General features: G+C 42.4%; 1 protein-coding gene across 5 annotated transcripts in view; it reads left to right on the top strand.

The window, feature by feature from the left end:
- The first annotated feature begins 5,034 nt into the window (after nt 1–5,034).
- Nucleotides 5,035–24,495, top strand: part of DOCK10 (dedicator of cytokinesis 10) — a 146,873-nt gene continuing 127,412 nt past the window's right edge. For 2 of the 5 annotated variants that reach the window (XM_085069637.1, XM_085069624.1), the window contains exon 1: nt 5,035–5,337. In XM_085069637.1, coding sequence (XP_084925763.1) covers nt 5,035–5,337 — 303 coding nt within the window. Of the gene's footprint in view, nt 5,338–10,584; nt 10,931–24,495 lie in introns of those variants that run through there. The other 3 variants (XM_085069633.1, XM_085069634.1, XM_085069630.1) reach the window with 2 other exon arrangements.

The following is a 24,495-nucleotide window of genomic DNA, read 5'->3' on the forward strand; positions in this document are numbered from 1 at the left end:
TGACATTGTACAAGTTTAAGACTATGTTACTATTGCCACATCAAAACTGTCAGTAAATTTTGTGCCTATTCATGATGCAAAGACCCATTACCCAAAAGAAACTGGTTTGGATGAATAAATACTCCTTGTAATATAAAATTTAAGGACGTTGAAATGGGAGAGGAGCTTATGTCTAGAGTTCAAAGCATGAATGAATTCAGATCCACAAGACATGCTGGATTTTTATGGCTACTTAGGTGATTGCATGTCCTGGTCAGAGATACCATTAAATATGTATACATCTTTGTTTTCATTTAGATTGTGTACTTGAACACTTAGGTGGCGTTTCAATATAGAAGATTTTTTTTTCAACCCTGCAGTGTTCTCTTTTTCTTAACTTCTTATATTTAACACTCTAGAAGGACTAGAATTCTGCCCTGGCATTGTAACTAAATATGAGGTCAGATTTGGTATTCTGTAATTAAGGAAAGACACTCTGACCTTGTTGAACATGTAAAATAATGACAAAGCCTGTATTCTACAAGCAGTGTGTTTTCTAGTAACAAGTCTTTATAAAAAAGATAAATGTTTGCGCAGTGTTTGAGATTTACACTTAACTTGATCCTGATTCATTACAGGCATACATGCATTTGTTGATTAATAAAAACAGTTCCACTCAGATCTATCAGTCGTTGCTCTTCAATGATGAGCCTACATCCTCCCAAATCTATCAGAAATAGTTAAATTTTTATAGAAATACATAGAGTAGTCCATAGCAGGAAGCTTCAAATATTTAGAGGCAGCCTGTGACTCTTTTACCTGCCTTGCAAACATAGCCCTACTGTTGCCAATGTTGCCTCTACTCAGGCAGCTACACCCAACCTGGTCCCTTAGAGAAAGGGCAGGTGAAGGGCTGGAAACTTATTTATTTTAATATCCTTTATGCTATAAGCCTGTTTTTACAGAGTGTAACCTTTGCAGCAAAGTGGGCCTATATGTGCAGATATTAAAGGTGTGTGCAAGAGTATTACTTCTGCAGTTTTTAATTTGAGCTTTGAAGGAGATATTTTGTGTTTGCAGGTTTTAATTTCCTTCTATTGCTATCTCGTGTTATGACACATGAAGCTTCAAATAGATGTATCACCTCTAACTTGGTGAGTGCATCCACTGTGACATGAAGCAATGCAGATGAAGTGCAGGATCAGCTGTGGAGGGAGAAGCTCTCCTCAGTGCTGTGGGGTGTGCTCTGCCCAGGCAGGCTGAGCTGTGTTCCTGAGCAACCATGATCATCCTGTGAAGGGCAGGAGCCTGTGAGCAGGTTGGATTGCATGTTCTGTAGTTAGCAGAACGATTAACCATTGTGCAGTGGTGTAATTTGTAATAGATGGAGTGGGAATTCGTTGGGAAGTGAATAGTGAGGTCTTAAAAGTTTCTGAATTACTGGACCAATGTAAAAGGCACTTGCATTTAGAATCACATTAAAGGAATCAGCTTTCTTGTGGTATTAGCAGTGATGGAGATTTCTTAATTCCATGCAGCAAACATCTGCATCAGAATTTAGTGACAACTTCAAACTGTACTAGAAGCTAAGGTAGGTCACATGGACATTACATTGCACCCAGGAAAAATTCAAAGCCCAAAAGAAAATGACGCTTCATTAGCTTCATTTAGCTTCATACATTAGTATGTTTCAGGGGTTTTGCAGCTCAGATGATAAAAAAACCACAGCAGTTAGTTTCACTTTGCAGTTAGCATGTGCTGATAAAAGAGCAACTGCACTTGTGGTCAGGGGCAGAAGAGGCAGTGGGGGAAAAGGTGTTATCTCAAATAAAAAAATGTTTGCCTAAAACATTTGTGTGCATCAGCTTAATGGTACAAGAAATACAATGACTTTTGCACTAGACAAATTAATGACCATTTCAGGGACAAAGAAAAGTTAGGTAAAATGTTTAAACACTCACACTTCTGAGTAACCTGTTGGCATGAACTAGAGTCCCCAGATAACAAAGCTGGATCTCTGCATTAGAAAACTAATGCATACTGGGAACGTTTACCAGTACAGATATATAAAATGATAGATTTCTGTGATTTGCTTCAAAAGGCAGTTCTAGAAATGTTAGATTACCAAATATGCTGAAGAAGCAAACCTAAACAGAGTTTCACTATCTTTTGTTTTGCTATAAGTCTGTGGGAAATGACCACTGGGGGAACTGGAGCCGATTCTTTGATGCATTTTTGAGAAAGTGGAGCTATTGTCTGTTCGAGCTCACACACAGTTGTGAAAGAATATTGTTTTAATGCTCTTGCTAAACAGAGATGAGACTCATATGGCCTTGCTATTTAATACAACTGCAAATTGAAGGCTTTGCTTCTGATTAGCAGTGGTATTGAAACAAAATTTTTCCAAACATTCTTGAAAAAAACCTGTTCCAGATCCAAAGCCAACTTTGAGCTGGAAACCCAGTCCAAATGGTTACTGCCAGCCATTATATGCTGTGCTGAAATTGCTCTCCATCAGTGATGCTACAGTCACCCATCTCTTGGGGTCAGCGTTAAGTAGTTGAAAGAATAGACTTCAAACTCATGTTTTAGGAATGACTTGTTTCTGTAAATCCAGATCTCTAGTCCAAGACTTATTGAATATCCAAAGTTACAGCTCTTACAACAGCTGTTGCTGCTGTTTTACTAATGCTAAGTATGTGTTTGTCAAGGTAACAGTTTTTTTTGAAGGTGGAGAATTAATGGCATAGAGCATACATACTTTTTTAGCAAAACCACACTATGGGGTACCCAAAATCAAATGGAGGGAAGCATCTTAGAGACTACAGGGGCCTTGTGTAACAAGTGACTGAAATCTGAAAACCAAAGGACTTCTGAAATACAGAGGAACTCTGAAACAATCCCAAAGAATTACTCTTGCATAACAGTTTTTTGGTTAACAACCACATGCATGTAAAATCTTGGGCATTTGTGCTTTGCACTGTGTGACAATTTGAGAGACTCAGCTTATTTTTGACAGAGGTCCTTTCCTAGACTATCACTGAATGTTTACTTAAGAGGATGATAGTGAAAAATAGGTTCTATTTAATCCAACTGCCTTTTTTAGCTCATTATTTGAGTATTTGTGGATATTTCTTGCTTCCCCACAGGCTTGAAAATGTTTGTGGTGTAGAAACAGCTGGCGCTTTTATTTCTTGATGTCTACTAATATATTTCAGCAGCCAAACACTCACTGACAAGTATCTGCATATTCACTCAACCCCAGCTTGCCCATGTGCAGTTGTGAAGGGAGAAGTATTGTGGAGCACAGGCTGCTATTGCCTGACCACAGAGCTGACCACATCTGAGCAGGAGCAACAGTACTGTGCCCAAGGACAGGGATGGCTGGAGGTTTCTGACCTGGATTATGGTGATGATTTTTTTAAAATCATTTTCCAGAATGTACATGCACATACTGAATGGAAGGAACCATTAATTTTCTTTATTCTTTCTCACATACGCAATGTGTATTTTCTTTGCTGTCTGCAATCAATTGCAGTCAAATTTATCCTAAATTACATCCTTCTGTTGAGGCAGAATGGTTCCCTAGTCTCTGAGGCTACTTACTCCTTTTTATTCTTTCTTTGTAACATCAGGCTGCATTCCTAAAATGAGCCTTATATGGATTGTTTGCAAAATTAATGGGCTCCCCTTTTCTATCTCACAGTAGCTTTTTTTTGTGTCAAATTTCTCAAGAAATCTTTTCCGATGAAGTAGTATTTTCTTATTGAGCTTTAGCTTCAAACAGATGTCATCTCCAGGATCTTACAGTGTAACACCTGTTGCCTGGTAGAAATGGCTAGACTATAATATTTAACTGTTTTAAACCAATTCTGGGGCACTTCCGCACTTCAGATAATTCACTTGATGGGGAAATATTTCCTTTGCAGAGCAGTATCTAAATTCTGTTATCATGGCTGCCTTTGGTATCTTGAGTAAGGTTGGAGGAAAGAACTGGGAACCAGGAGGAGGCTGAAGTGAATTCGTCCCACACTGCAACCTGCTGTGTCTTACAGCCAACTACCTCAACACACACACGGTGCTTCTCGGGCAGGATGTAAGCCAGGAGCTCTTGCAACACTGAATTCCATGATACAACAGCCTAACTAAATGCTAGACTCTGTTGGGTCTTGTGGTTTAGCACCTTTGCAGCTTTAGCTGCTGCCCTCACACGTGTACAGCAGCATTGCCCTTCAGGGATTACACCTGAAGTTCCTCGGGTTTTATTTCAATCTTTCCTTACAGAGATTGCCATGCGCTCAGATGTGTTATCTCTCATGGTTACCTCCGTTCCCACGCCTGCCAGTTTAGCTGAATAAGGAAAACTCTGCATGACAGAGGAGAATGCAAGTATTATTGTGCAAAGAAATTAGGATACAGCTCTGACAGCAATCCTATATTCTCCACATGGAAGCTTTAGTGTTAAGGCATAAAGCTGTATTCCTACTAATAGAAGGTATGATGGCTCTGCTGGGGGCTGGGAGAGCTGTGACTATTGTGTAATTTCTGTGGGCTTAAATGGCTAAACTTAATTGTGGATCGGCTGAGTTTTCCATGGTGAAGAAAGAGGGATGCCATTCCAGCTGGCAGAAGGACTGGGAGACATTCAGCCTCAACCGTTCAGGGTCTGCAGCAACCCTCGCTGCTTGCAGGATGCTTTCTATGAGTTCCATGGATGGTGGTGATGACCAGAGAGTTGATTTCTCATGAAACCTGGTGACCACACCAGTTTCGTCCCGTGAGCCGGGGTTCCCACCTTGGCAAGTGGTTAATACCAAGAGCAGCTCTTCCCCTGCCGAGCCCACCCGCAGCCTTGCCGGGAGAGCATCCTTTGGTGCCCACACGCACTAGAGCACGGTGTGGCCGCGCCGGCCCGGCTCGGGCTCCCCCCGGAGCTGGTGTCCCCCGGGGGCCCGCGCGGGTGGATGCCCCTCGGTGCGCAGCCGTCTGGCAGCAGCCGGGGCGGGCGCGGGGCTGTCCCCGGGCGCTTCTCGGGCGGGCGCTGCGGGCGCGCACATGGCCAGCGCGGGCGGCGGGGGCGCGACGCTGCCCCGGGGAGGGTCGGCGGGCCCGGCGGCGGGAGGCCCCCGCCCCGCACACCTCCCCCGCGCGGGGGGAGCGGGAGGGAAACCCCCAGTTCCGCTTCCTGACGGCGCCGCGGCCCGGGCGGGGAGCGGCGGCCGGAGCGCGGGGCTGCCGGCGCCCATGGCCGGCGAGCGGACGCGGCGCTTCACGCGGAGCCTCCTGCGGCCGGGGCAGGCGGCGGAGCTGCGGCACAGCGCGGCCGCCGCGGCCGCCAGCGGGCGGCTGCAGCTGCGGGTGAGTGCGGCGGGGCAGCGCCCGGCGGGGCTGCGGGCACCGGGCACCGGGCACCGGCCCAGGTGCGAAGCGCGCTCGGGTCCCGGGGAGGGCGCGGCGGCAGCGCCGGGGCGGGGGGCGCAGCGCTGGGAGCCCCGGCCCGCCCGGCGCCGAGCGGAGCAGCCCGCGGCAGCGCTGGCCCGCCCCAGCCGCTCGGCCGTCGCCGCGGTGCTGCCGCGCTGCGCTCCGCGCTGTGCTCCGCGCCTCCCCGTGCCCGTGCTGCGGCCGGCGGCTGACAACCTCGCTGACAGCCCCGCTGACAGCCCTCGCCGGCGGCCCGGCATCCTCCCCTCGCTTTAGCCAGTTTTCTTTGCCTTCGGCTGAGCTTAGCAGCGGCGGCTGCAGCGCCAGGCGGGGAGCGCCCAGGCGCTGGCAGGACGGGCGCGGGTGCTCGGTGTGTGCCCATCACGTGGGGGATCGGTCCTGCGCTGCCCCGTGTCACCATCGCTCCGAGAGGCGTGTGCGCTCACGGGGATTTCCACTGGAAAACCCTCGCACGAAGCCTGAAATGCCAGAGGGACACAGACTCTGTTCTTCCTACTTGCATTCGCTTCTAAAATGCATCGCGTGGGGCTTCAGGCCCCGTGTCTCTCCATCAGTGGAATAGCACAACAGGGCTGCAGACTGTAAACACACTATTTTAACTCTATTTTCTCCTCCCGTTCCACAGTTGTACCTAAATCCTTAGCTGATGGGCATAGATGGCAAATTGTTAGGGCTCACAGCGAAATATCTACTAGCCTTTTCAAATCGCTAGGCATTTATGAGTCATTTATTAGCCATTTTGGTATTAAGATTCGTTTGGACTTAAGGCTATGTGTTATGAGAGTTATATGACTCTTTAGATGATTAAGCATATCATTTCTGTGAATCATTTAATTCAGATAAATATTCTCCTTTTCTAGTTTTTCAGACAACACAGCTCATGAAGTAGAGGGAAAGTTGTAAGTGAAAGGTCATCACTCATCAAAGTTTACCCCATGGCAGTGCCTAGCTGTAATGCATTCTCTCTGCATAAAACAGGAAGTATTTCTGCAACTGTGTTCCCATAAAGTTAGCAGACATTTTCCATCTTCTGAGGGGCTTTCCCCAGTACCAGTGGAGAGCTGTGCTAAAGTGACTGCTGTGTTTAGAGACAGCAGTCAGTTCACAGTTTGTAGGTATCTGTGCACCAAATGTGAGTTGTTTTCTTTATGTCACTAGATTTGAAGTGCTTTTACAGTCAGCTTTGAAGGTCTTCATAAAGCATTCCCAAGCTCCTGACTTGTGAAAGCTTAGAAGAACTTACATGTCTCTCCTAACTTCCCACAATGCTGTACATGCTTTCTGCCCTTGTCATATCCTGAAGCATCCCTACAACCTCACCACCAACAGATTTATGGGGTCCTGCCCTGTGGGCACAGACCTCAAACAGGATGCACTACACTGATGAAGTTTGGTGGTATCCTTCAAGGAACCATCATGGTTGGTTTGGGCTCTGACCGGACACTGTGCTGAGTAGTTGTCTCCTAAGAGGGTGTATTTCAGGTACCAGCTAAACTATTGTATTGTCTCATTGCATCTTGAAGTATTATAAATTAAATTCTGTTAGCAGTATGTTTTACTCTGCTGTGTATTTACTGCAAGAGTGTAGAGACAGACAATGAAATTGATGAAGCAAATCTGAAACTGACGGTCTGTTTCTTTAGAGGAGAGTGGGGTTTTTAATGTGTTACTAACAAATCTTATACTGCTGTCTTAAGAATGTAGCATTTAATTACTCCTCCTATATTCACAGTGTGTTTTATTCAAGCTCTTTAAAACATTGACACTTCAGTTGTGGGGCGACAAAAATCATCTGCCACTTCTGTAAGTGACTTCCTGTTGACTGATGAAACACACTGGTGCTGGATTTCATCAGGGCTTTTGATTCAATATATGAGGCAAATACAGTTCAGATCTGAAAAGATGGTCTTTTAAAGATACTGGAGTTAAGATTTGAAGACGCCAGACCAAATGCTGGTTTCAGTTACACCACTGAGTGGGATCAGTTAGGGACTTCCAGATGTGTTTTATTCACCAGTAGGCACAATGATTCTGAAGTCTGAGTTGCTTGCTGTGTTGAATATGTATGGCTCTGGGGAACTTAATGAAGTTACCATCTTTTTACCATACTTTTTTGGGTTTCCAGTGATCTTGCCTTTGAAAGGCAATGCTTTACAGAATGCTTTATGCTGAGGTCTCATGACAGAGTACAAAGCTGCTCCCTTCGGGGTTAAATCTTTCCTACCTATATCAGCTAGACTGGGCAGAATTAACCACTGTATCTTGGCAGATGTAACCAGGTTTGCAGTTTTGGGGCTGCCAGGTGGAGCTGTGATGTTCTGTCCTGGGCAGTGATTGCTGCCTCTGGGTCTGTAACACAGAATGCCAGGGTGGCAGGTCTGTTGAGGTGTGTTAGGGCTCCCTCCAGCCTCTGTGCCTTGCACACAGGGATGCTGGTATGGCACAGCCATTTTGCAGCAAAGATGTTATGTTGTTATTGTAAAAAAGTCCCACAGAACCTGAAATTTCTGACTGAACTTCAGCTGACTTTTTGTGCCAGAAGGGAATATTCGCACAGAAAAAAAGTTGGGTGCATTCAGCGAGGTCTGTTAGTTCTCATAACATCTTGCTCTGGATGTATCAGCACCTTGTATTCCAGTTACACTGAATCTGGCTTGTGTTGGAGTGTGCTGAAAGTTGGCTCAGCTGCTGTCAAGAGTCTGCAAATAACTGGCAGCTACAAAGGAAGGAAAGCATAAATGTGTAATGCGTAAAGAATTATGTGTAAAGACCAAAGGATTAAGCCTTCTGGTACTGCTTTTTGTGTACATCCTGTATTGAATTTCAGCTGGACCTCTGCTGGTAACATTTGAACAGCACCTGCTCTAGGTGCAAACCTTCAGTAAGAGCATAGGGATCAAATGTCTAAACTGTCTTAGAGAAAAGTGTTGTGTCTTTTAGCTCATTACTGTCTTCATATAGATTCCTTTTTCTTTTGTGTACTTCACCTTTACTTTTGCTCATTTATTCATTTAATAGGGAAAAAAAGTTGCTGGTGTTCAGCACACAAATCTGTTTCTAAAAAGAAAAAGGTGCCATTATAATCAGGAAAAATGAGTTGGCGGAAGTAAGGGTGTTTGTCATTTAGTCTTGTATGGGAGAGGAACTTCTGCAGTGCCCTGAAAGATAAAAAGTAGAAACAGAGATTGAAGGTGGAATAAATGTGTGTATCTTGCTGGTAGAGACTAGTAACTGCAGTGTTTTGGCAGAAGTAACTCATTCTACATTAATTACCCAACTCTTCAGCAGGTGGAAGGAGTGGTACTATCAGGTGTTAATGGTGTATAGCACTACTTCAGTATGTTTCCATTGCCTCCTTAAGCTTTCAAGTAGAAATGGCAATTCACTGAACTAGCTGGTGAAATAGATCAGCATCATCTGGAAGGTAAATAATTTATTGTATTTTGAAACTTTGTTGTGAAACTCTTTGTCTCTTCTAATAGGAAACAGTTGTTTGAAAGTTGCTTTGTGAACATTCTCTGCCACTGCCCAGGAGAGCTGAATAGCTGTGCACAAGAAAGGGAAATTAATATGTCTGTTGCTTCATTTGTGTCTGTCACTGCAACAATATGTTACTGGAAGTTTTTAAAATGGGAATGGGCCAGTCAGTGCTCCTAGAAATCAGCTTGCTAACGCTTAGCTAGTACTAAACTTCATGTTATACTATTATTTCCAGTTCTTAATTATTTTGGCTGAGCACTGCTGGCTGCAGTCCTCATCCTTTACATAAAGTACTGTGACATTGTTTTTACAAAAGAGCTGTGCAAGATCTTGCTCCTCATCTCTCTTCCATCGTTAAACAAGTTAATAGCAGTCTGGCATTGGGCTGGTACTCCACGTGTCTTTTTTTTGGCAAAGGTTTCTTTCCATCCCGCTGCAGCCAAGCACAGAGAGTCGTGATGTCCAATCCCTGCGTACTGGCTGTCTCTCTCACATGGAAGGCTGCATTACATGGCTCTCTCTTCTGCACAGTATGGGTTCCTCTCCTTTTCACTTTACCTGGGGCCACCATAATTCCTCCCTGAAAGAATAGATCCCCTTAGTTTCCAATGCATGTTTTTGTGGTATGTACTTTACAAATAATAATGTCTCTGTTTATATCGTGATTGTGTATTTCTAGTATATTTCTAGTGTGGGTGATGAACTGGTTTGTGACCCCCAGTGCTGAGTTGTAGTCTCTCAGGAAGGTAATGTGTGTGGTTTGCAGCCTCACAGGGTACACCCACTACCTTGGTACCTGGATAATGATAACAGAGTTGTCTGTGCCTACTCTGTATGGCCTTTTCTTGTTACGTGATTGGACTTCCGTGTTGTGAATGAAATAACACTGGAAACCTCATCTGTCGAGAAGGTACAGTGTTACCTCAGCTATTTCAAAGACAGAAATTGGATTGTGAAAGACTCCTTTCTTCTGAGGATGTTCTGGTGTCTACTGTTTGTCCAGGGTGAGCCCAAGTAATGCATTTATAGAGGCAGTGAGTCTATCATGGTGTTGTACACAAAATAGACTCTGTGTGCATGTACACAGGTGTTCATGCACTGACTTCACACACCAGTTACCAGATTTTTTGTCTATTTCCCTGGAAAAAAATGCAAACAACTGGTGCAGTAATCTTTAAAGCACATGCATACAGAGAAAGCCTCATCCTGTTCTAATGGCTGAGAGAGAGTTTGTTCATGACACCAGCATAAGGGAGAATCACCTGCAGCCTGAAGCTGGTAGTTCTGTTATAGCAGGCCTTTGCATTTGAAATGAATCTAAGGTTTGTTCAGGGCAGACAACTTGACAGGCATATTTAGACTGTTAACAACCTTGTGCAATGTTGAAATATTAAATAACTTGTGCATATTTGTAATTTACCTGTGAACCTTGTTCATGAATCTACTCTCAAAAACTTCCCTTTCATTAATAGCCTGTGTAATGTTCCTTACATGCTCAAGCACAAGACCCCCGTTATCTGCAAGTAGTCTCCTTTCTTAGCTTTTTTTTTTGTTGTTGTTGTTTTGAAGTGTCTGATGAGTAATTCTGTAGATGTTTTTCAGCTGGGGTATCCCAAGATCACTTGGTCTGGCCCAGGCAAGGATCTGATTGCTTTCAGCTGGCTGCTGGAGCCCAGATGGAAGGGCAAACCAAGCAAAGGGCACAGGAAGAATGCACTACTTGCACATTCTCCAGCTGTAAGGCTCCCTCCTCTGCAGGCAGACAAAAGGGGCAAAGTCTGCTCCTGAGCAATTCGAGGAACTTCATCTGGCACTGGGGATGAAATTGATGCAGCAATGAGGGAAAGGAGATAAGGGAACAGAGCCTCAGAGAGGGTGGAGACAGAGAAGGGAAGAAAATGGTTTAGAAAGAAGAAAAGCATTGGAGAAAATGGGGGAAAAGAGAAAAGACTTTGTGGGGAAGGAGAGGCTGAAGAAGACAATAAAACGAAGGAAAGAAACTAAGAGAGCTGCAAGAAAGATTCGTCAGGTTGGTGAATAACTTGTGCAGATAATCCATTAATATGCACCCCTGGGCAGTCATTTAGGAGGCTGGGAGACCCATGCACTTGGATTAAATGCAGGGTTTTTACTGTTGTCTCTCATCTGTCACTTGACTAACATTTTGTTTTAAATTCATGGAAAGTGAGTCAGCTTGAGTAACTCAAAATGCTCTCTGTTTGTAGAAATTGCATTAACTTTCTTCTTTTTGCCTACAAGGTTAAATAAGGGGTCTTGGGAGGGAGAGAATGAACATCAATAGCAAAGAGAAAGAGAAGCTGGAAAATTAAGCCTTGTGTTGGCTTTGGAGGAGGATGGATACACAGAGAGACAATTTAATATTGTTGTGGTTTATAACAGGCAGTTCTGCAGTGCATGTGTCACTGTCCAGAAGTCAAAACATGTTTGTAACTTTTCTAGCACAAGGTCAAAAGCCTGTAAAGTAGTGACACAGATGTGATTATTACACAAAGACTTACTTGTCATGTGTGTAATGTTTCCAGTTTAGGATTCCCTGCATTTCACAGAACTCAACAATAATTTTTCTTAATCTGAATGATACTTGCTGTCTTTTTTGTAATAACTACATATTCTTATTTTAGCAAATGCTGACTTTATCCCTGTTTTTGTTGATAAGAAAAACAAAATACCAGGAGCTAACTGCCTGAGGTCTTGTAATAAATCTATAGTAAAAGCCTTAGAATGATTGTCTCCAAGTTTGTCCTCATCACAGGCTGTCCTGCCCCATATGTATGAATAATTTGCCTGGCTTTGTAGTCTGCCTTACTCCTCTTGTTTCTGATATGGGCAAATTTTTACCTCTCTTGTAAAATTTAGAAAAACTGAAGGCTGCCTGTCCTTTGTGTCCTTGCTTAGTGTAAATAACTTCTGCTCACGTTGTCCCTTTCTGGGCAGAGCACAAACAGACTCCAAATAGCAGTCTAATAGGAGGCTACTGAGCTGCTTTAGTGTTAAATAGTGATGTGTGTCAGTGAAGCCTTCCGGAGCTGGGAAGGACTTTTCTACTTGTTTTTTTCTTTTCTTCCTAATTTTTCTTTATGATAAACCCAGGAAAGAAGGCAATGTTGCTTTTTTGTTCATAGATTTTACACAGGGAGGAAGTTCCTTTGGAGCACTGGGGGTAGGTGGTGCTGCCCAGCCTCTCCTTCCCAGCCTGTACTCTGGGAGTTAACATCCAGCCTCTTTGCTTGGGTGCTGTAATGTAACTTTTCAGCTGGAACCCAAATACTGCGTGTTTTGGAACACAGTGTAATGTTTTGAGATGACATAATGTAGATGTTCTTTAAGCTTGTATAAAAATACATCAGATGGGGAAACCTGGATGCATTTGTGACGTGTTTGGGTTCATACTGTGCAGACACCAGTGTGAACTGCAGCTACTGTCATTGGGATCCCAAGAAAATATGGGGAAATGGAGATAGATACCTCCCTGCAACAGTACTCTTCTGCTGCCTCTGTGAAACAAGGTTTTATCTCTGCAAAATCAAAGAAAAAATAAAAAGGAAATACCAAAAATTGAAAGACACACTCTATTACATTTTAAATTACTAATGCGCTCATTGTTAAATAACAATTAACATACTACAAGATTTTCTTCCTGCTTTTGCTATTGTGCAGTTGTATAAGATGCATTGTACAGAAGCTCAGTATGCTGTGAGCATTGGAGTGATTTTTTTAAATTCCAGTGTAGTTCCCTCCTTTTTCCTTCATGGAGTGTAGAGGAGGAAGTGGAGGGCAGTTCTGTCACTGAGTCTGAAATGGGCTGTTCAGGTAGGAGAGTAATGCTGGCTGACTTAAAGCAAACATGATCCTAGGTTACTTTGACATGTTGACCTAAATTAAATGATGTAGATATAATGAAATTTAATGAATGCAATTGAATTGGATATGATAGAGGGGGGGAAAACCCCTTCATTTTTAATGTATTTTTACTGTTTATCAAGGATAGTACAGAAATACTCTCTCTGAAACTGGAATAACTAGGACTGCTTAGAATAGCAAAAAGAAAAAATCTATTATCTTTGGATTTTAGTTTTTAAACTGTCATCATCTAAATGTATTGCTTGCCCATGACTGCTGTTCAATGTACCTGCTTTGCTAACTATGTTTAGGTTGATGGTTTTGAACAGTGAGCTTCTAATTTATAGGCAAGAATTAAATTCTGGACTCTTAAGTGTTTTGTAACATGTGGCTCTGCTTTTCCTAGGGCTAAGTTAAAATCTCCCCACATGGAGAGCACACTGGCTCTGCAGACAAGACTTAGAAACATCTTTTACCCAAAAGCCGTCTGGAACATTTCAACTAAGGGTTAATGTGTCTGTCTTTTGATGCAAATTCCTCAGTGCTCCGTGTTCTAGATTGGGTTTTTCTTGTGGTTTGGGGGCAGAGGTTGACGTGGTTTGAAGAAAATGTATTTTTAAAGTGTGAGAAGATTCTCCTGTGAACTGAGCTTTTGCCAGGCACTGGGACAGAACAAGTGCATGCAGAGTTACATGAGAGGAAGGGAGAAGACTGCTGTAGTACCCTCTGGCCACAGTGGTGTTTAATGAAGCCTTGAACTACTTCTTCCATCTCTTTCCTCTGCTGTGAGGGGCCTGGTGCAGCTTCCTTCTTGCCCACTCTCCACTCCCTGCCTTCTTTTCCTCTTAGTCCTGTGCAAACTCTGGCAGCCCTGGGGGGAGTCTGAGCCAAAAAGTCAGCAGAGGAAGGAAAGGCTGCCTATACTCAGATACAGTGCAAAATGTATGTTCAGTTTGAGGGAGGGCAGGATGCTCCACATCCCTTTCTCTCCCCTTTGGAAGCAAACACAGCACTGCTTTCCATGCTGTGAGTAGGGGCAGGAGAAAGAATTCAGAGCTTGTTGAGTCTTTGAGTGAAAGTGGTGGGCTGAAGTCAGCCTGGGGGCTATTGATTGGCCTGTGCTTGTTTAGATAGTAAGTCATCTTTGGAGTCTGTCCCGTGAAAGAGCTTTCTCATTGCTGTGCAAGTGCCATGGCACAGGCCAGGCTTGATGTCTTTTGTTAGGAATGCCTCTGTTGCATTTCACACGCCATAAATAACTTGTGGTATTTGTAGCAATCTCTGTCTCTCTTTGAAGATACAAGTGTACAGCCTTTTTCCTGGCTTCTCTTTTTTTTTTCTTGTTTTTTTGTTACTTAGAAAAGCCTCAAAAGTGGTCTCAAGTCTCAAAAGTGGTTTAGGGGCCTAAATTTGGCCATGCTAGGGGTAGAACTTTTTCATGTCTTTGAACTTCAAGCTATATGGAACAAAACACATACATGGAAGTTCATTGTACAGGGCTACTGTGCATTGACAGGGAGAACAAGTCCTGGGTCACACCTCTGCTTCTGTGTGCAGAGAGAAAGGGAGTGATGAGTAAGTATTAAAACCAGTAATGAGCAGACTTTGATATTTATTCTAGAATATCATGTGGTGTGTGAATACCTTTTGTATTCACATATTTGCAATGCATACTAAAATAGGTGCTGAGCCATCATGTTTCTATTGTCAGTGTATAGGCACACGTTTTTCCCTTCAATTCATGGCTAGCAGGTGGACTTCCAGCAGTGCACAGAGAGCAATTACAGTGGCCATGCAGACCTTAAATGTCATAAGCAGCTCTCATCTGGAAGTAAGTCACTGAAAGGCATGTGCCAATTCCAAAGCTGCATCTCAGTTTAGGCAACAGTTGCCTTTTACATGAGTAACAGTTGTTTTTTCCTTTGAGCTGTGTGATTGCAAAGTGCTTCTGTTCTGCTGACACCCTTTCATTAAACAGCTAAAATTGCAAACACTGATGGAAACAAAGTCATACAACGTTAAGTAGGGTTGAATTATACTGGTCTCTTTAGTGCTGTGTGAATTTATCCTCATAGCTTCTTCTAAATCAATGAAAACTGTTTCAGAGGTTTTGTAAGAGAACCTACAAAACAGAAATTCAGAAGATACGTGAACAGAAATTTGGCTTTCCTGGTCAAATAATAACATATGATTTAACAGCAACATTAGGAAATCCCTGATATAAACAACAAAAAACCCCGTTGCAGTCAAGGTAGATTATTACGTTTCTTCAGGTGTCTTTCAGAAACCTCCAGATCCTTCTTTTTATATTTCAAATACATACCCAGTTGTTTCCGTGTTTCTGTAGTCTTTGGAAAAGAATTGGAGATCATGTAACACACCAATTCCAAGTGGTTTAAGTCTGATTGGTTTGGAAATGGAAGAAGATGGAATGATAGTTTTGGGAGGCTTTTCTGTAACTATGATAGTTCCAGCTTGCTGTGGATGTTGGCCATGAAATACTTTTTGCCTTCTATGTATTCTTTCCTCAGAAAGGATGAGGAGAAAACTGTTTGCAGAGAGGTTTCAGATGGACGTTACAAATTTTGTGTTGCAGTGGGCAGGATGAGCTGTAGTACAGTGAGACACTATCTGAGATGCCTTAGTATGAAGTTTATCTCCTTTTTTTTTTTCTTTTTAGAGTTAATTTTACAATGAGAACCCTTCAAATGCACTTGCCATGGCCTGTATGTCCCAGTTAAATATTATCTTTCTCTCATTCCTTCATTCTCATATCTACCGCCTCCCTGCTTTGCTGCCCTCACCCCATCCAGTCCTGGATCCTTGTTGTGCTTTGTGTCTCTCCCACTTGTCTCCGGGCCTGTTAATGCCTCTCTGTGCAGGGAACAGTGTGTCAGTTGTGGCAGGCACCCTATCTTGCCATCCACGCCACACTGAAACCCACTTCTTCCAGGAATGCTCCTTGCCAGTTCTGCAAATGGATAATCTCTCTGCTCCTTACCTGCCTGAGCAGCTGGTCTGTGTCACTCTGCCCAGCCGTGCCTCTCGCCCCATACTGGTGATGGAAAGCCTTTGGCTTTGGAAATAGGGCTCTCTCCTGCCTTTAGTGTGAGGTTTTACATTGAGCACATGGGTTTGTATCAATGACTGCTGTCTGAATGACTGTTCACTGGATAAAATGTGGTTCAAATAATACCTAGTGACTCTTCTTGAAAGAAGGACTTTTCCTATGTCTGTTTCCTTAAAGGATTTCTGTACCAGTGGTTCCCTGCTTAGTGTAGCATGAAACGCAACTCCATGTCTTGATGTGTGAATATATCCATGGATTTATAAATATTTTTAAATCAGCTTGAGTAAATAGGGCTCACATCAATTTCCTTGGCATAATGTGGCACTCTTGGTTTGGAGCATTTAAGACAAGATAACTTGGAATTTAAACTCCATGGTGATGGCTACTGACATGTTCTAGAATAAGGTTATAAGGGCTGCTCTGCTTGGTCGTTGTGCCCCAACACTTATGGGTTTCTGTTTTCTACCACTATTTCCAAGTGTGTATTTCAGAAGATCCTGATTCCTAATCCTAAAGCATCTGTCAGGGATTCAGATAAGAACATGTGAGTCTCTTTATTTTGTGGGAAGGTTTTGTGTGATCGAGAATGGGAGTCAGCAGATGACATATAACTGGAGCCTGAAAAGGTGAGGTGTGCAAGCTGTATGATGCACAAGGAGGGATTGCTGCTCAGTGTGGAACTGAATCTGACCTCAGCCCAGCAGCACATCCTGAGCCCACCTGCCATAGTCTGCAGTGCAGCTGGTAAGTCTTGATGGTGTTACTGGTGTGGAGGTGAGGGCAGTTCAGCTTTGAGAGCGGAGGTAAGAGGAAAATTGCTGGCAAGGAACAGCAGCAAAGAGGACATTGCCATTTTGTCCCAAAAAAGCAGCTGCAGTTTTACAAAAGGACATCAAGGACAGTTAAAGGTGAAACTTTTAAAAACAAGAAGTCCTTTTATGTGTGATTATTAGTAGTTTAAAATACAAGAATTAAAGGAATTAAAGCTAAGGAAGTGAAAATATTTTTTTAATGTATGAAAATAAATTCCTTCTCCCCTCTCACTTATTTCCTTCCTTCCCACCTTTTTTTCCTTCTATCTCCCCCTCCTCTTTCCCTCTTTATTTGCCCAGAATCTTGAATCAGTGGAATTAGATATATTCCCTGTGATGCTGCAGTACTTAGGTAGATGATAGTAAAAAGGGATATTTAGGGAGGAGATGATAATCTTTTTCCTTGTCTGTCAAATGTGGCTGGTAAGGGTGAGCCTTTGAATTACTAATGTGTAGAGCTGTCTGGAAGTCTTCCTGTTTGTTTCTTTTATTGTTTGGGGAAGGTGTGAGGGGCTATGTTACATTTTTGAGAGTGTCCAACTAAATGCTAGCTTTTAATTTAATAAAGTTATTACTCTGTGTACTAACACAGCTGTGCCTTGAAGGGAACCCCATTGACAGGGGTGCCTTCAGTACCAAAATCCTGGCACAGCAGCACACCAGCCTCCTCTAATCCTTGTGAAGATTTTTTTCCTTTCTAGAAGAAAAATGCATGGAGATGATAGGCAGCGCATGATTTCATTCAGTTAATTGTTGTTCACATCTATAGGGTAAAAAAAGACAATGCAAGAGGGTTGTCTGATTTCTTTTGCTGGTGTCAGAGGTTCAGGCCTGCCCCATAACCAATATGCCAAACACATCATGCTGTCATCAGCTACCAAGGACAATTTAACAAATATCTTTTTCTCTGATAAGGCTGCAAAAAGAAATGAAAATTGAGCCATTACTAAGGAATAATACTTTTTTTTTTGCTATTATCATGGGCTCAGCATAGCAGATTTTTTAGCTTTTTCATGTCTGTCAGATAACAGGAATAAAAGCCAGCAAAGTGCAGTGCTAACAGTATGACTGCTTTTAGACAGTTTGGCAGGAAATGGTATTTCCTGTTCTGTTTGATGTTCTGTTGACTTTCTCATAAATATTAACCCATCTGGGGCTTCAACATTTGTTGTTACGGTGGGATAGACAATGTCAGTGACAGCCAAATTTAAATGTCTTTGTTCCTTTAAATAGATGGAACAGGTTCTGGTTAAAAAATATAGAATTACCCTGCACTTCTTTCAAGTGCAGTGTGACATCTTCAGATTTCTGTCTGCACAGTCGAGTTGGAAAGTGGATTAGATTTATCTTTAAGTTGTGAGCTCACACTGGTGTGGTTTGCTCTTATGGATCAAGTAAGAGCTTCCAGAAGTCCTGTGTCATAGACAAATGCAATGTTCCTCAGCATTCCAAAGTCAAATAATAATTGTAGTGCCATTTGATGTCCTTCCCAGATCACCAGGTAAATTTCTATTTCGAATAGGATGGTAGATCCATCTTCTCCATTACTTTCTTGAGAGGAATTGTGTCCTTGTCTCTTGAGACCCCAAGCAATTGCTATCCACAGGGGTGTCAAGGTCCCCTCCAGCCCAAACTCCTGTGTGATAGAGGAGAACCTCTCTTAACCTTTAACTCTGCCCATTCTTAGCCTTTCACACTGCCTGTTCCTCTTGGCTGGCAGTCGTGGGAATGCTGGTTCAGCAGGATGTCTTGGTTAGGCTAGTACCTGCTATCAGGGTGCAGCAGTCTTTTGGGGTTGGCTTTTGTGGTTTTTTCAAATCAGATGCTGATAGATGAGATTTGAAAGCCAGAGGGTGCTGCTTCCCAGAGTGCTGAGATCTGCTGAGCCATTTGTGCTGGGCAGAGGACATCTCCAGGTGTCTCCCTGGAAATGCAGTTCCATTCCTGGGGTTTGTGTATGCCAGTGACACTGTGCCCAGCAGTCTCCCGAGTAAATTGCCAGCCTGATCTTTTGTGAAAAGCAGTCGTGTTAAATTTAGTGTTACTACATCAAGAGTGAGGCACTAATACTGAGAGTAATTGTAACCAAGTCTGCCCTTATGGCTGACAGTGTGTGTTTGGTGTTTAGCTGTAACTGTTCCTAATTTGCTCAGCTGCTTGACAAAAGCATGAATGACATCAAGGTAAGAGCTCTTCTGTTGGCTGCAACTCTGTGTTGCCATGAAATAATTGTAACATTACATAGAAAGTGATAAATGATTGTTAACTTATGACTTTAATTAGAGCACTAATTATATATTGCAGTGAATTTCAGCAGAAATGAACAATTGCTATCTCTGCATTTAAATTTCTATCTGAATTGTAAGAGAAAGTTGAGAATATTTTCCCTTGCTGTGAAAAAGGGCTGTGTTTAGAGGGAATCTGCATGTACCATCATATTTTCACTTGGATGTCTCATGTTCTAATGAAAGCTTTGGCAGCATAGACAACCAGACTGTTGTCTTCCTTGAAAAAAAACTATAAAACAATCTTTTGGATTAAAGTTCCCGTGTGTACTCTGTAACATTTAAATAATTTACTTATGCTTTTGCACTATTCAGCTGGGGTTACTTAAGAACAAAACCCTGTTGAATGCCCAGCTGCCAGCAGAAGAATGAGGGGGTGGTCCAGGAAGTTGGTCATCTATTTAAAAATCTAATTGCATGTTCCACACAATTAGGGAGCTGCGTGCTTCTCTGAAGTAAATCAATACATCTGTGAGTGTAGATAATTACGATTTCTTGAAAAGCACTATCTGGCTGATTTGTTCTCTGTTTCCTGCTTGATTGAGAAGTCTCAAATGGTTAAAAAGAGAAGAGGTCAATGTTTGGGTACTACCTAAAATGACTAGGATCCTTTGGAAGTTCACTGGACATGTGTCATAACAAACTAGACAATAACATCACTTCTGTTATATGTTAGATAATTTTTTTAAGTAATGCTCTAAAATGGTTCTGTAAGAACAGGATTTTTTCTAAAATATCAGTTAATTTTACAAAAACTCAACAGCACATGCTATTAGGACTTTAATAATAAAAACAAATTACTTGTAACCAGGCATTTCAGTCAGTGAGAATGAAAACTCTTTGCACATATGTGTATTTAGCTCATAGTTTGTACTCATATTTTAATCTCCCTTGGAGTTCAGTATTAGTCTTTCAAAACACACATGTTACTAATCAAAATATTATTCTTCTAAGGATCTTTTCCTGAAATACCAACCAGAAGACATATGTTTATAGAGACTGTGTTAGAACTTAACAAATACAGGCCAAACAACTTAAAATTGGGCTGGTTGTGCTTATTTTGTATTTTGTTGAATCAACAGCCTTGTAAATATGAATGTTAATGGATACCAGAAACTTAAGGTTCGTTAGTTTTAGATTTTGTATGATTTTATTCTCTTCTGGAGGTCAACTAAAAGAAAGGGAGTGAAATCCTGACAAGAGACATGAAATGAAAACCACATGTTTTATAGAAAAGCTGTCCAGGGGACAGTGTCACTCATTAGCTGCTACAATAGCTGTTACTTGGTTTGATATAGTAAACACATTGTTGTGCTGTGAAAAAAGCCCAGCATTGTTATTTCTAAAAGGAGCAGGATGCTTTTTTATTGGGATGGGTTGGTTTTTTTTCCTTTTGGGGTGCTTTTCCATTTCCATGGTGATAAGGGCCAAGCTGTGGGTTTCAGGCACTTCCTTGGGTGTGGTGTGAGAGGTGGCACAGGAGCTCCAGGTGTGTCCTTTCTGAAAGGGTGACAACATCCTCCTGAGCACTGTTGGTCTGAGGGACCTTGTCTCTTTTCCATGCTGTTGAATGGGTGGTCTCACTGTTCCATTGTGTAGTTTGGACTTCTTGGCTGGTGTAAAAGCAGGAGGACTGTGAGCCTCCCTGAGCTTCTAGATGTGCTGAGAAGGGAAAGGTTTTGGGGCTAATCAGCCCCCACATTGTAATCAAGAGGATAACTTCTCTTACAGTAGCTGGCACTATATGCACACAGATCCCTTTTCTTGTCATGTAAAGGCTGATGTTTATGCCAGTAGGATTGTCTGTAGGTGGATTTGTCTGTAGAAAGTAATAATTTGGCCTGTGTGCTTTAGCCTGAGAAGTGTCATGGTTAGGTGACACTTTACTTGAGCAAACAGGGAAAAGGTGCTTGACTGGCTGCCCGTGGACCTCTCATATTTGGGTAGGATTTTTTGAGTAATATGTAAACAAACAAAAAAATCAAGGCACCTCTGTAATATTTATAGCCTTAAAAACTTTCAGAGTCCTAAGTCTGAGCTTCTTTTGTTTTGGATTCTTGGCACTGATAAATAAAAGAATCTGAAGCCACATTATTACACTGCTAGTGGAAACGATCCCTATTCTTCTTGTGGGATCTTTTCTGACAGCTAAGAGGATACATCTACAGCTGCTGTATTTGGGGGAGTGGGGTGATGGGAGAGCAGCACCTGAGACAACACAGTTTTTGCTGGCCTCTGTATGTACAGATTTTACTTTGCATTTCATTTTTTTACTTTGTCCACATCTTGTGCCTGATTTTCCATTTTGCAGCTGTAGACGCTTATGCTCGGAAATTGAATGAGATTGTTCCTTTTGGTTCCTTGCTTCTGGCTGAACTCCTTGCATATGCCTCAAAGTGAAATTGCCTTGAAATAATAAGCAGGGATTGTACAGCTGACATAGAGTTGAAAGAAGCCTGATTGGGAGCCTTTTTTGTTCATTTCTGGGTTAGGTTAGAAACAGAGCCTTGTGTGAAGTGAAATTGTACAGCCTAAATGACCAGGTTTTTTTGCCTCGAGCCTTTGGTTTAAGTCTTTGGCTTAGGTGGCTCTTCTTCTGTGGTTTGTTAAGCTGAATAAGCCATGTTCTTACACATTCATGGAATAACAGTTCGGAAAGAACTCGTGGAGGTTGTCATCTCCAGCTCCCTGTTCAAAGCAGTTCCAGAGAGATCAGGTTACTCAGACCCTTATCTACTCTCCAGGTATGCCCTGTTCCTCTGTTTGAACACCCTTCATGGTTAAAAATTTATTTTACCATAATTAATTGAAATTTCTACTTTCACATGTGTTGTGTCCATTGTGCATCATCCCCTGCTGCTGTGTCTCCATGGAGAGTCTCTCTGTATCCTACTAGAGTATAGACTGGCAAGGTTTTCTATCAGCCTTCATTTCTTAGGGGTGGCCAAATGTATTTTTCCCAGCATTTCCTCAGCATTTCCTCCAGCCTCAATTAGTCTTGGTGATTTTGCAAAGAACTTGATCCTCTCTGTCAGTGGACTTGTTCTGGGCATCTGAGAAATGGACACAGCAGCCACGTTAATTCCCTGGGCACGTTGGCAGGTCTGTTCTGCAACTGGTTCATTCTTGAAGGTGGCCAGCCCTGTTCACGAACTTTCAGTGATATCTCAGCAGAGTATTCATGTCATTACTTTTAAAAATAGTAGTGTAAATACATCCTTTGCTAGAGGTACCTTGCATTATCTCCAGGACTACATTGAACTCTGCTTATGCTGGTGTTGTATTGGTAGTTGATGATCATTTTGGCATTGGCCTCTGCTTCCAGCTCTTCTTCCTTTATTTTCAGCTGCTAAATGCCCAGCTTGCAGTAGAAATTCTTAGCTTCAAGGCATTGGATGTTTTGAATTAAAAATTTATTAAATTAGCTTGGAATGCTTTAGGCAGCTAGACTCCTGGCTCCCTGGGACAGCCCATCATTTTTGTGAGGCAGTTTGGAAAGGGCTTTCATGGCTTGAAAGTCCAGAAGCCTTCTGTGAAGAGCATGTGCAGGGCCGGGTGGGAATTGCTGCTGATCTCTATCACATGCAGTCTTGACTTGGGGGCAGAAGGTGTTGGATACTGCTCTTGTCCTCTCAGTCTGGCATCTGAGAGAGCAGAAGAATACCCAAGGTGGGAGCCAAGATGTGAGTGACTGTAACCTCTCTGGCCTGACTTCATCTGCAGGAGAAAAAATGGTGGGGTTTGATTTTTTTTGTCATTTTTCATGCAGGCAAAGAAAGAAACATGCTTATCTCCCAGGTAGTTATTCTAAGTGCTGATATAGTGAAGAATAGGAAGCTGTTCTAGAATGCTGTGATTGAGGTGAAGATGCCATCCAAGCTGCCACTAAGTGCCACACTTTAGTTCTCAAAATATTTTTACCCTATGTGCATTTGCAGTCAATACAGTCCTTCTTCTCTAGCTTATCTGGTATGGCCTGAATTTCTCCCTGTCCTGTGTAAGCTCTGGCATTTGTGTATGAAGCCTGACCTGTTCATTTAATACCTGATTCCACTCTTTCTTGATTGTAAACCACTACAGTTTTTCTTTGTGAAACGGTATAAAAAACATTAAATGAAATAATTCATTTCATTTATGAATTCAAACAATTCATTATTTAAATTCCTACCTCAAATGTTGACGTGCATTTTTTCCTACTCAAGTGAGTTGTTTGAAAACTAAAGGGGTGTAGGAGTAGATTGGAGTGTGCCAAGAGATACCTTCCTTTGCAGGATTTCTTGTGACCCAGAAAAGAGGTATCTTTTTCAAAGAATTAGAGGCTGAAAGTGCTTGTTATTTGTTGTTAGCTGGGTTGTAAGTAGAAAGATGTCATTGGCTTGGGGGCAAATTGGAATAAGAAATACATTTTCTACCAGGATATCACTGTCTAAAATTCTGCTTTATTCCAGATTTCAGTGGTCTTTTTGAAACTAACTCCAGTCTCTCTTTGTCTCTATTTGTTCTTGCTCTGTATTTCTAGCCTGTATTTGAACAGAAATACTACTTTTGGTTTTTGAACCAAAATACTCCTCTATTTCTGTTACAGAAATAGAGAATAGGTTGCACATCCTGAAGATGAGATGTCAGCAATAAAAGTTTCTGTGGCTCTTGTCCAAAGTTTGTTGATGTGGGTGAGAGTTTTTGCAGTGGTTTTTTTTTAGGCCTTTGATCCTATTTTAGAGAAGAAGTGGTAGTTCATTAAACCACCATGCTGTTCAGGCCATTCAGCATAGAGAACATTGCTGTACAATTGACACCTCGTCCAAACCCACATCTTGCTCTTAAAACCTCATTAGTGGCCAATGACGTCTCTGTCTCAGTGTGCACCAGGAGAGCTGGCTGGGAGATGTTCCTGCTGCTCTCCCCAGTTGCTTGGGTCTCTTTCCAGTGTTGTTCCTGTAAGTGGCAGGGCTGCTGCCAGGGCAGCAAATGGAGAATGCTTTTGCTCTTCTGTGGGAAGAGTGTCTTCCCATGTAGCTGGGTGTGTTTCATTCTTCAGAACTGATCTGTGAAACAGCCAGATGAAAGTCTTTGGAATTTATGCATGTCATGGAGGTCTTGGACAGTGACAGGTAACAGACGAGTAGCACTCTGTTTCAGCTGTAAGGGATGCCACAAGAACAACATCTTAGAGTGAAAGCAGGAGCTGTGGTCTTTTTTGGTTTTTTTCCTCTATGCCAGTTTTGGTTTTCAGACCCTCTGCCATTGGGCTGGTGAAATGGAAGTCACCTGGAATCAGGATCAGGTGTTGACAATGCTATTTGAGGGGTTGTGTGCAAGTTAAATGTGTATCTTTCTGAAAGGGAGTAACAATTTGCTACCAGTTCTTTTTGGGATCCAGTGGGGTGGTGGCTGTTTTTTTCTGTTGTGATTTGTTTGTAAAATCTTTGCTTCAGAAGTGTGAGCTCAGCCAGAGTTGTAACTTCTGGTGAAAACTCTTCACAGAGTTTATCTTAATACATTATATTTTTATTTAACTGTGTGTCAGAGAGAAGATGAATTTTGGTAGCTCCAACTAATTCCCCAC

This window comes from Lichenostomus cassidix, chromosome 9 (genome assembly GCF_008360975.1).
Source record: "Lichenostomus cassidix isolate B80296 chromosome 9, HeHo_3.0, whole genome shotgun sequence".
NCBI lineage: Eukaryota > Metazoa > Chordata > Aves > Passeriformes > Meliphagidae > Lichenostomus > Lichenostomus cassidix.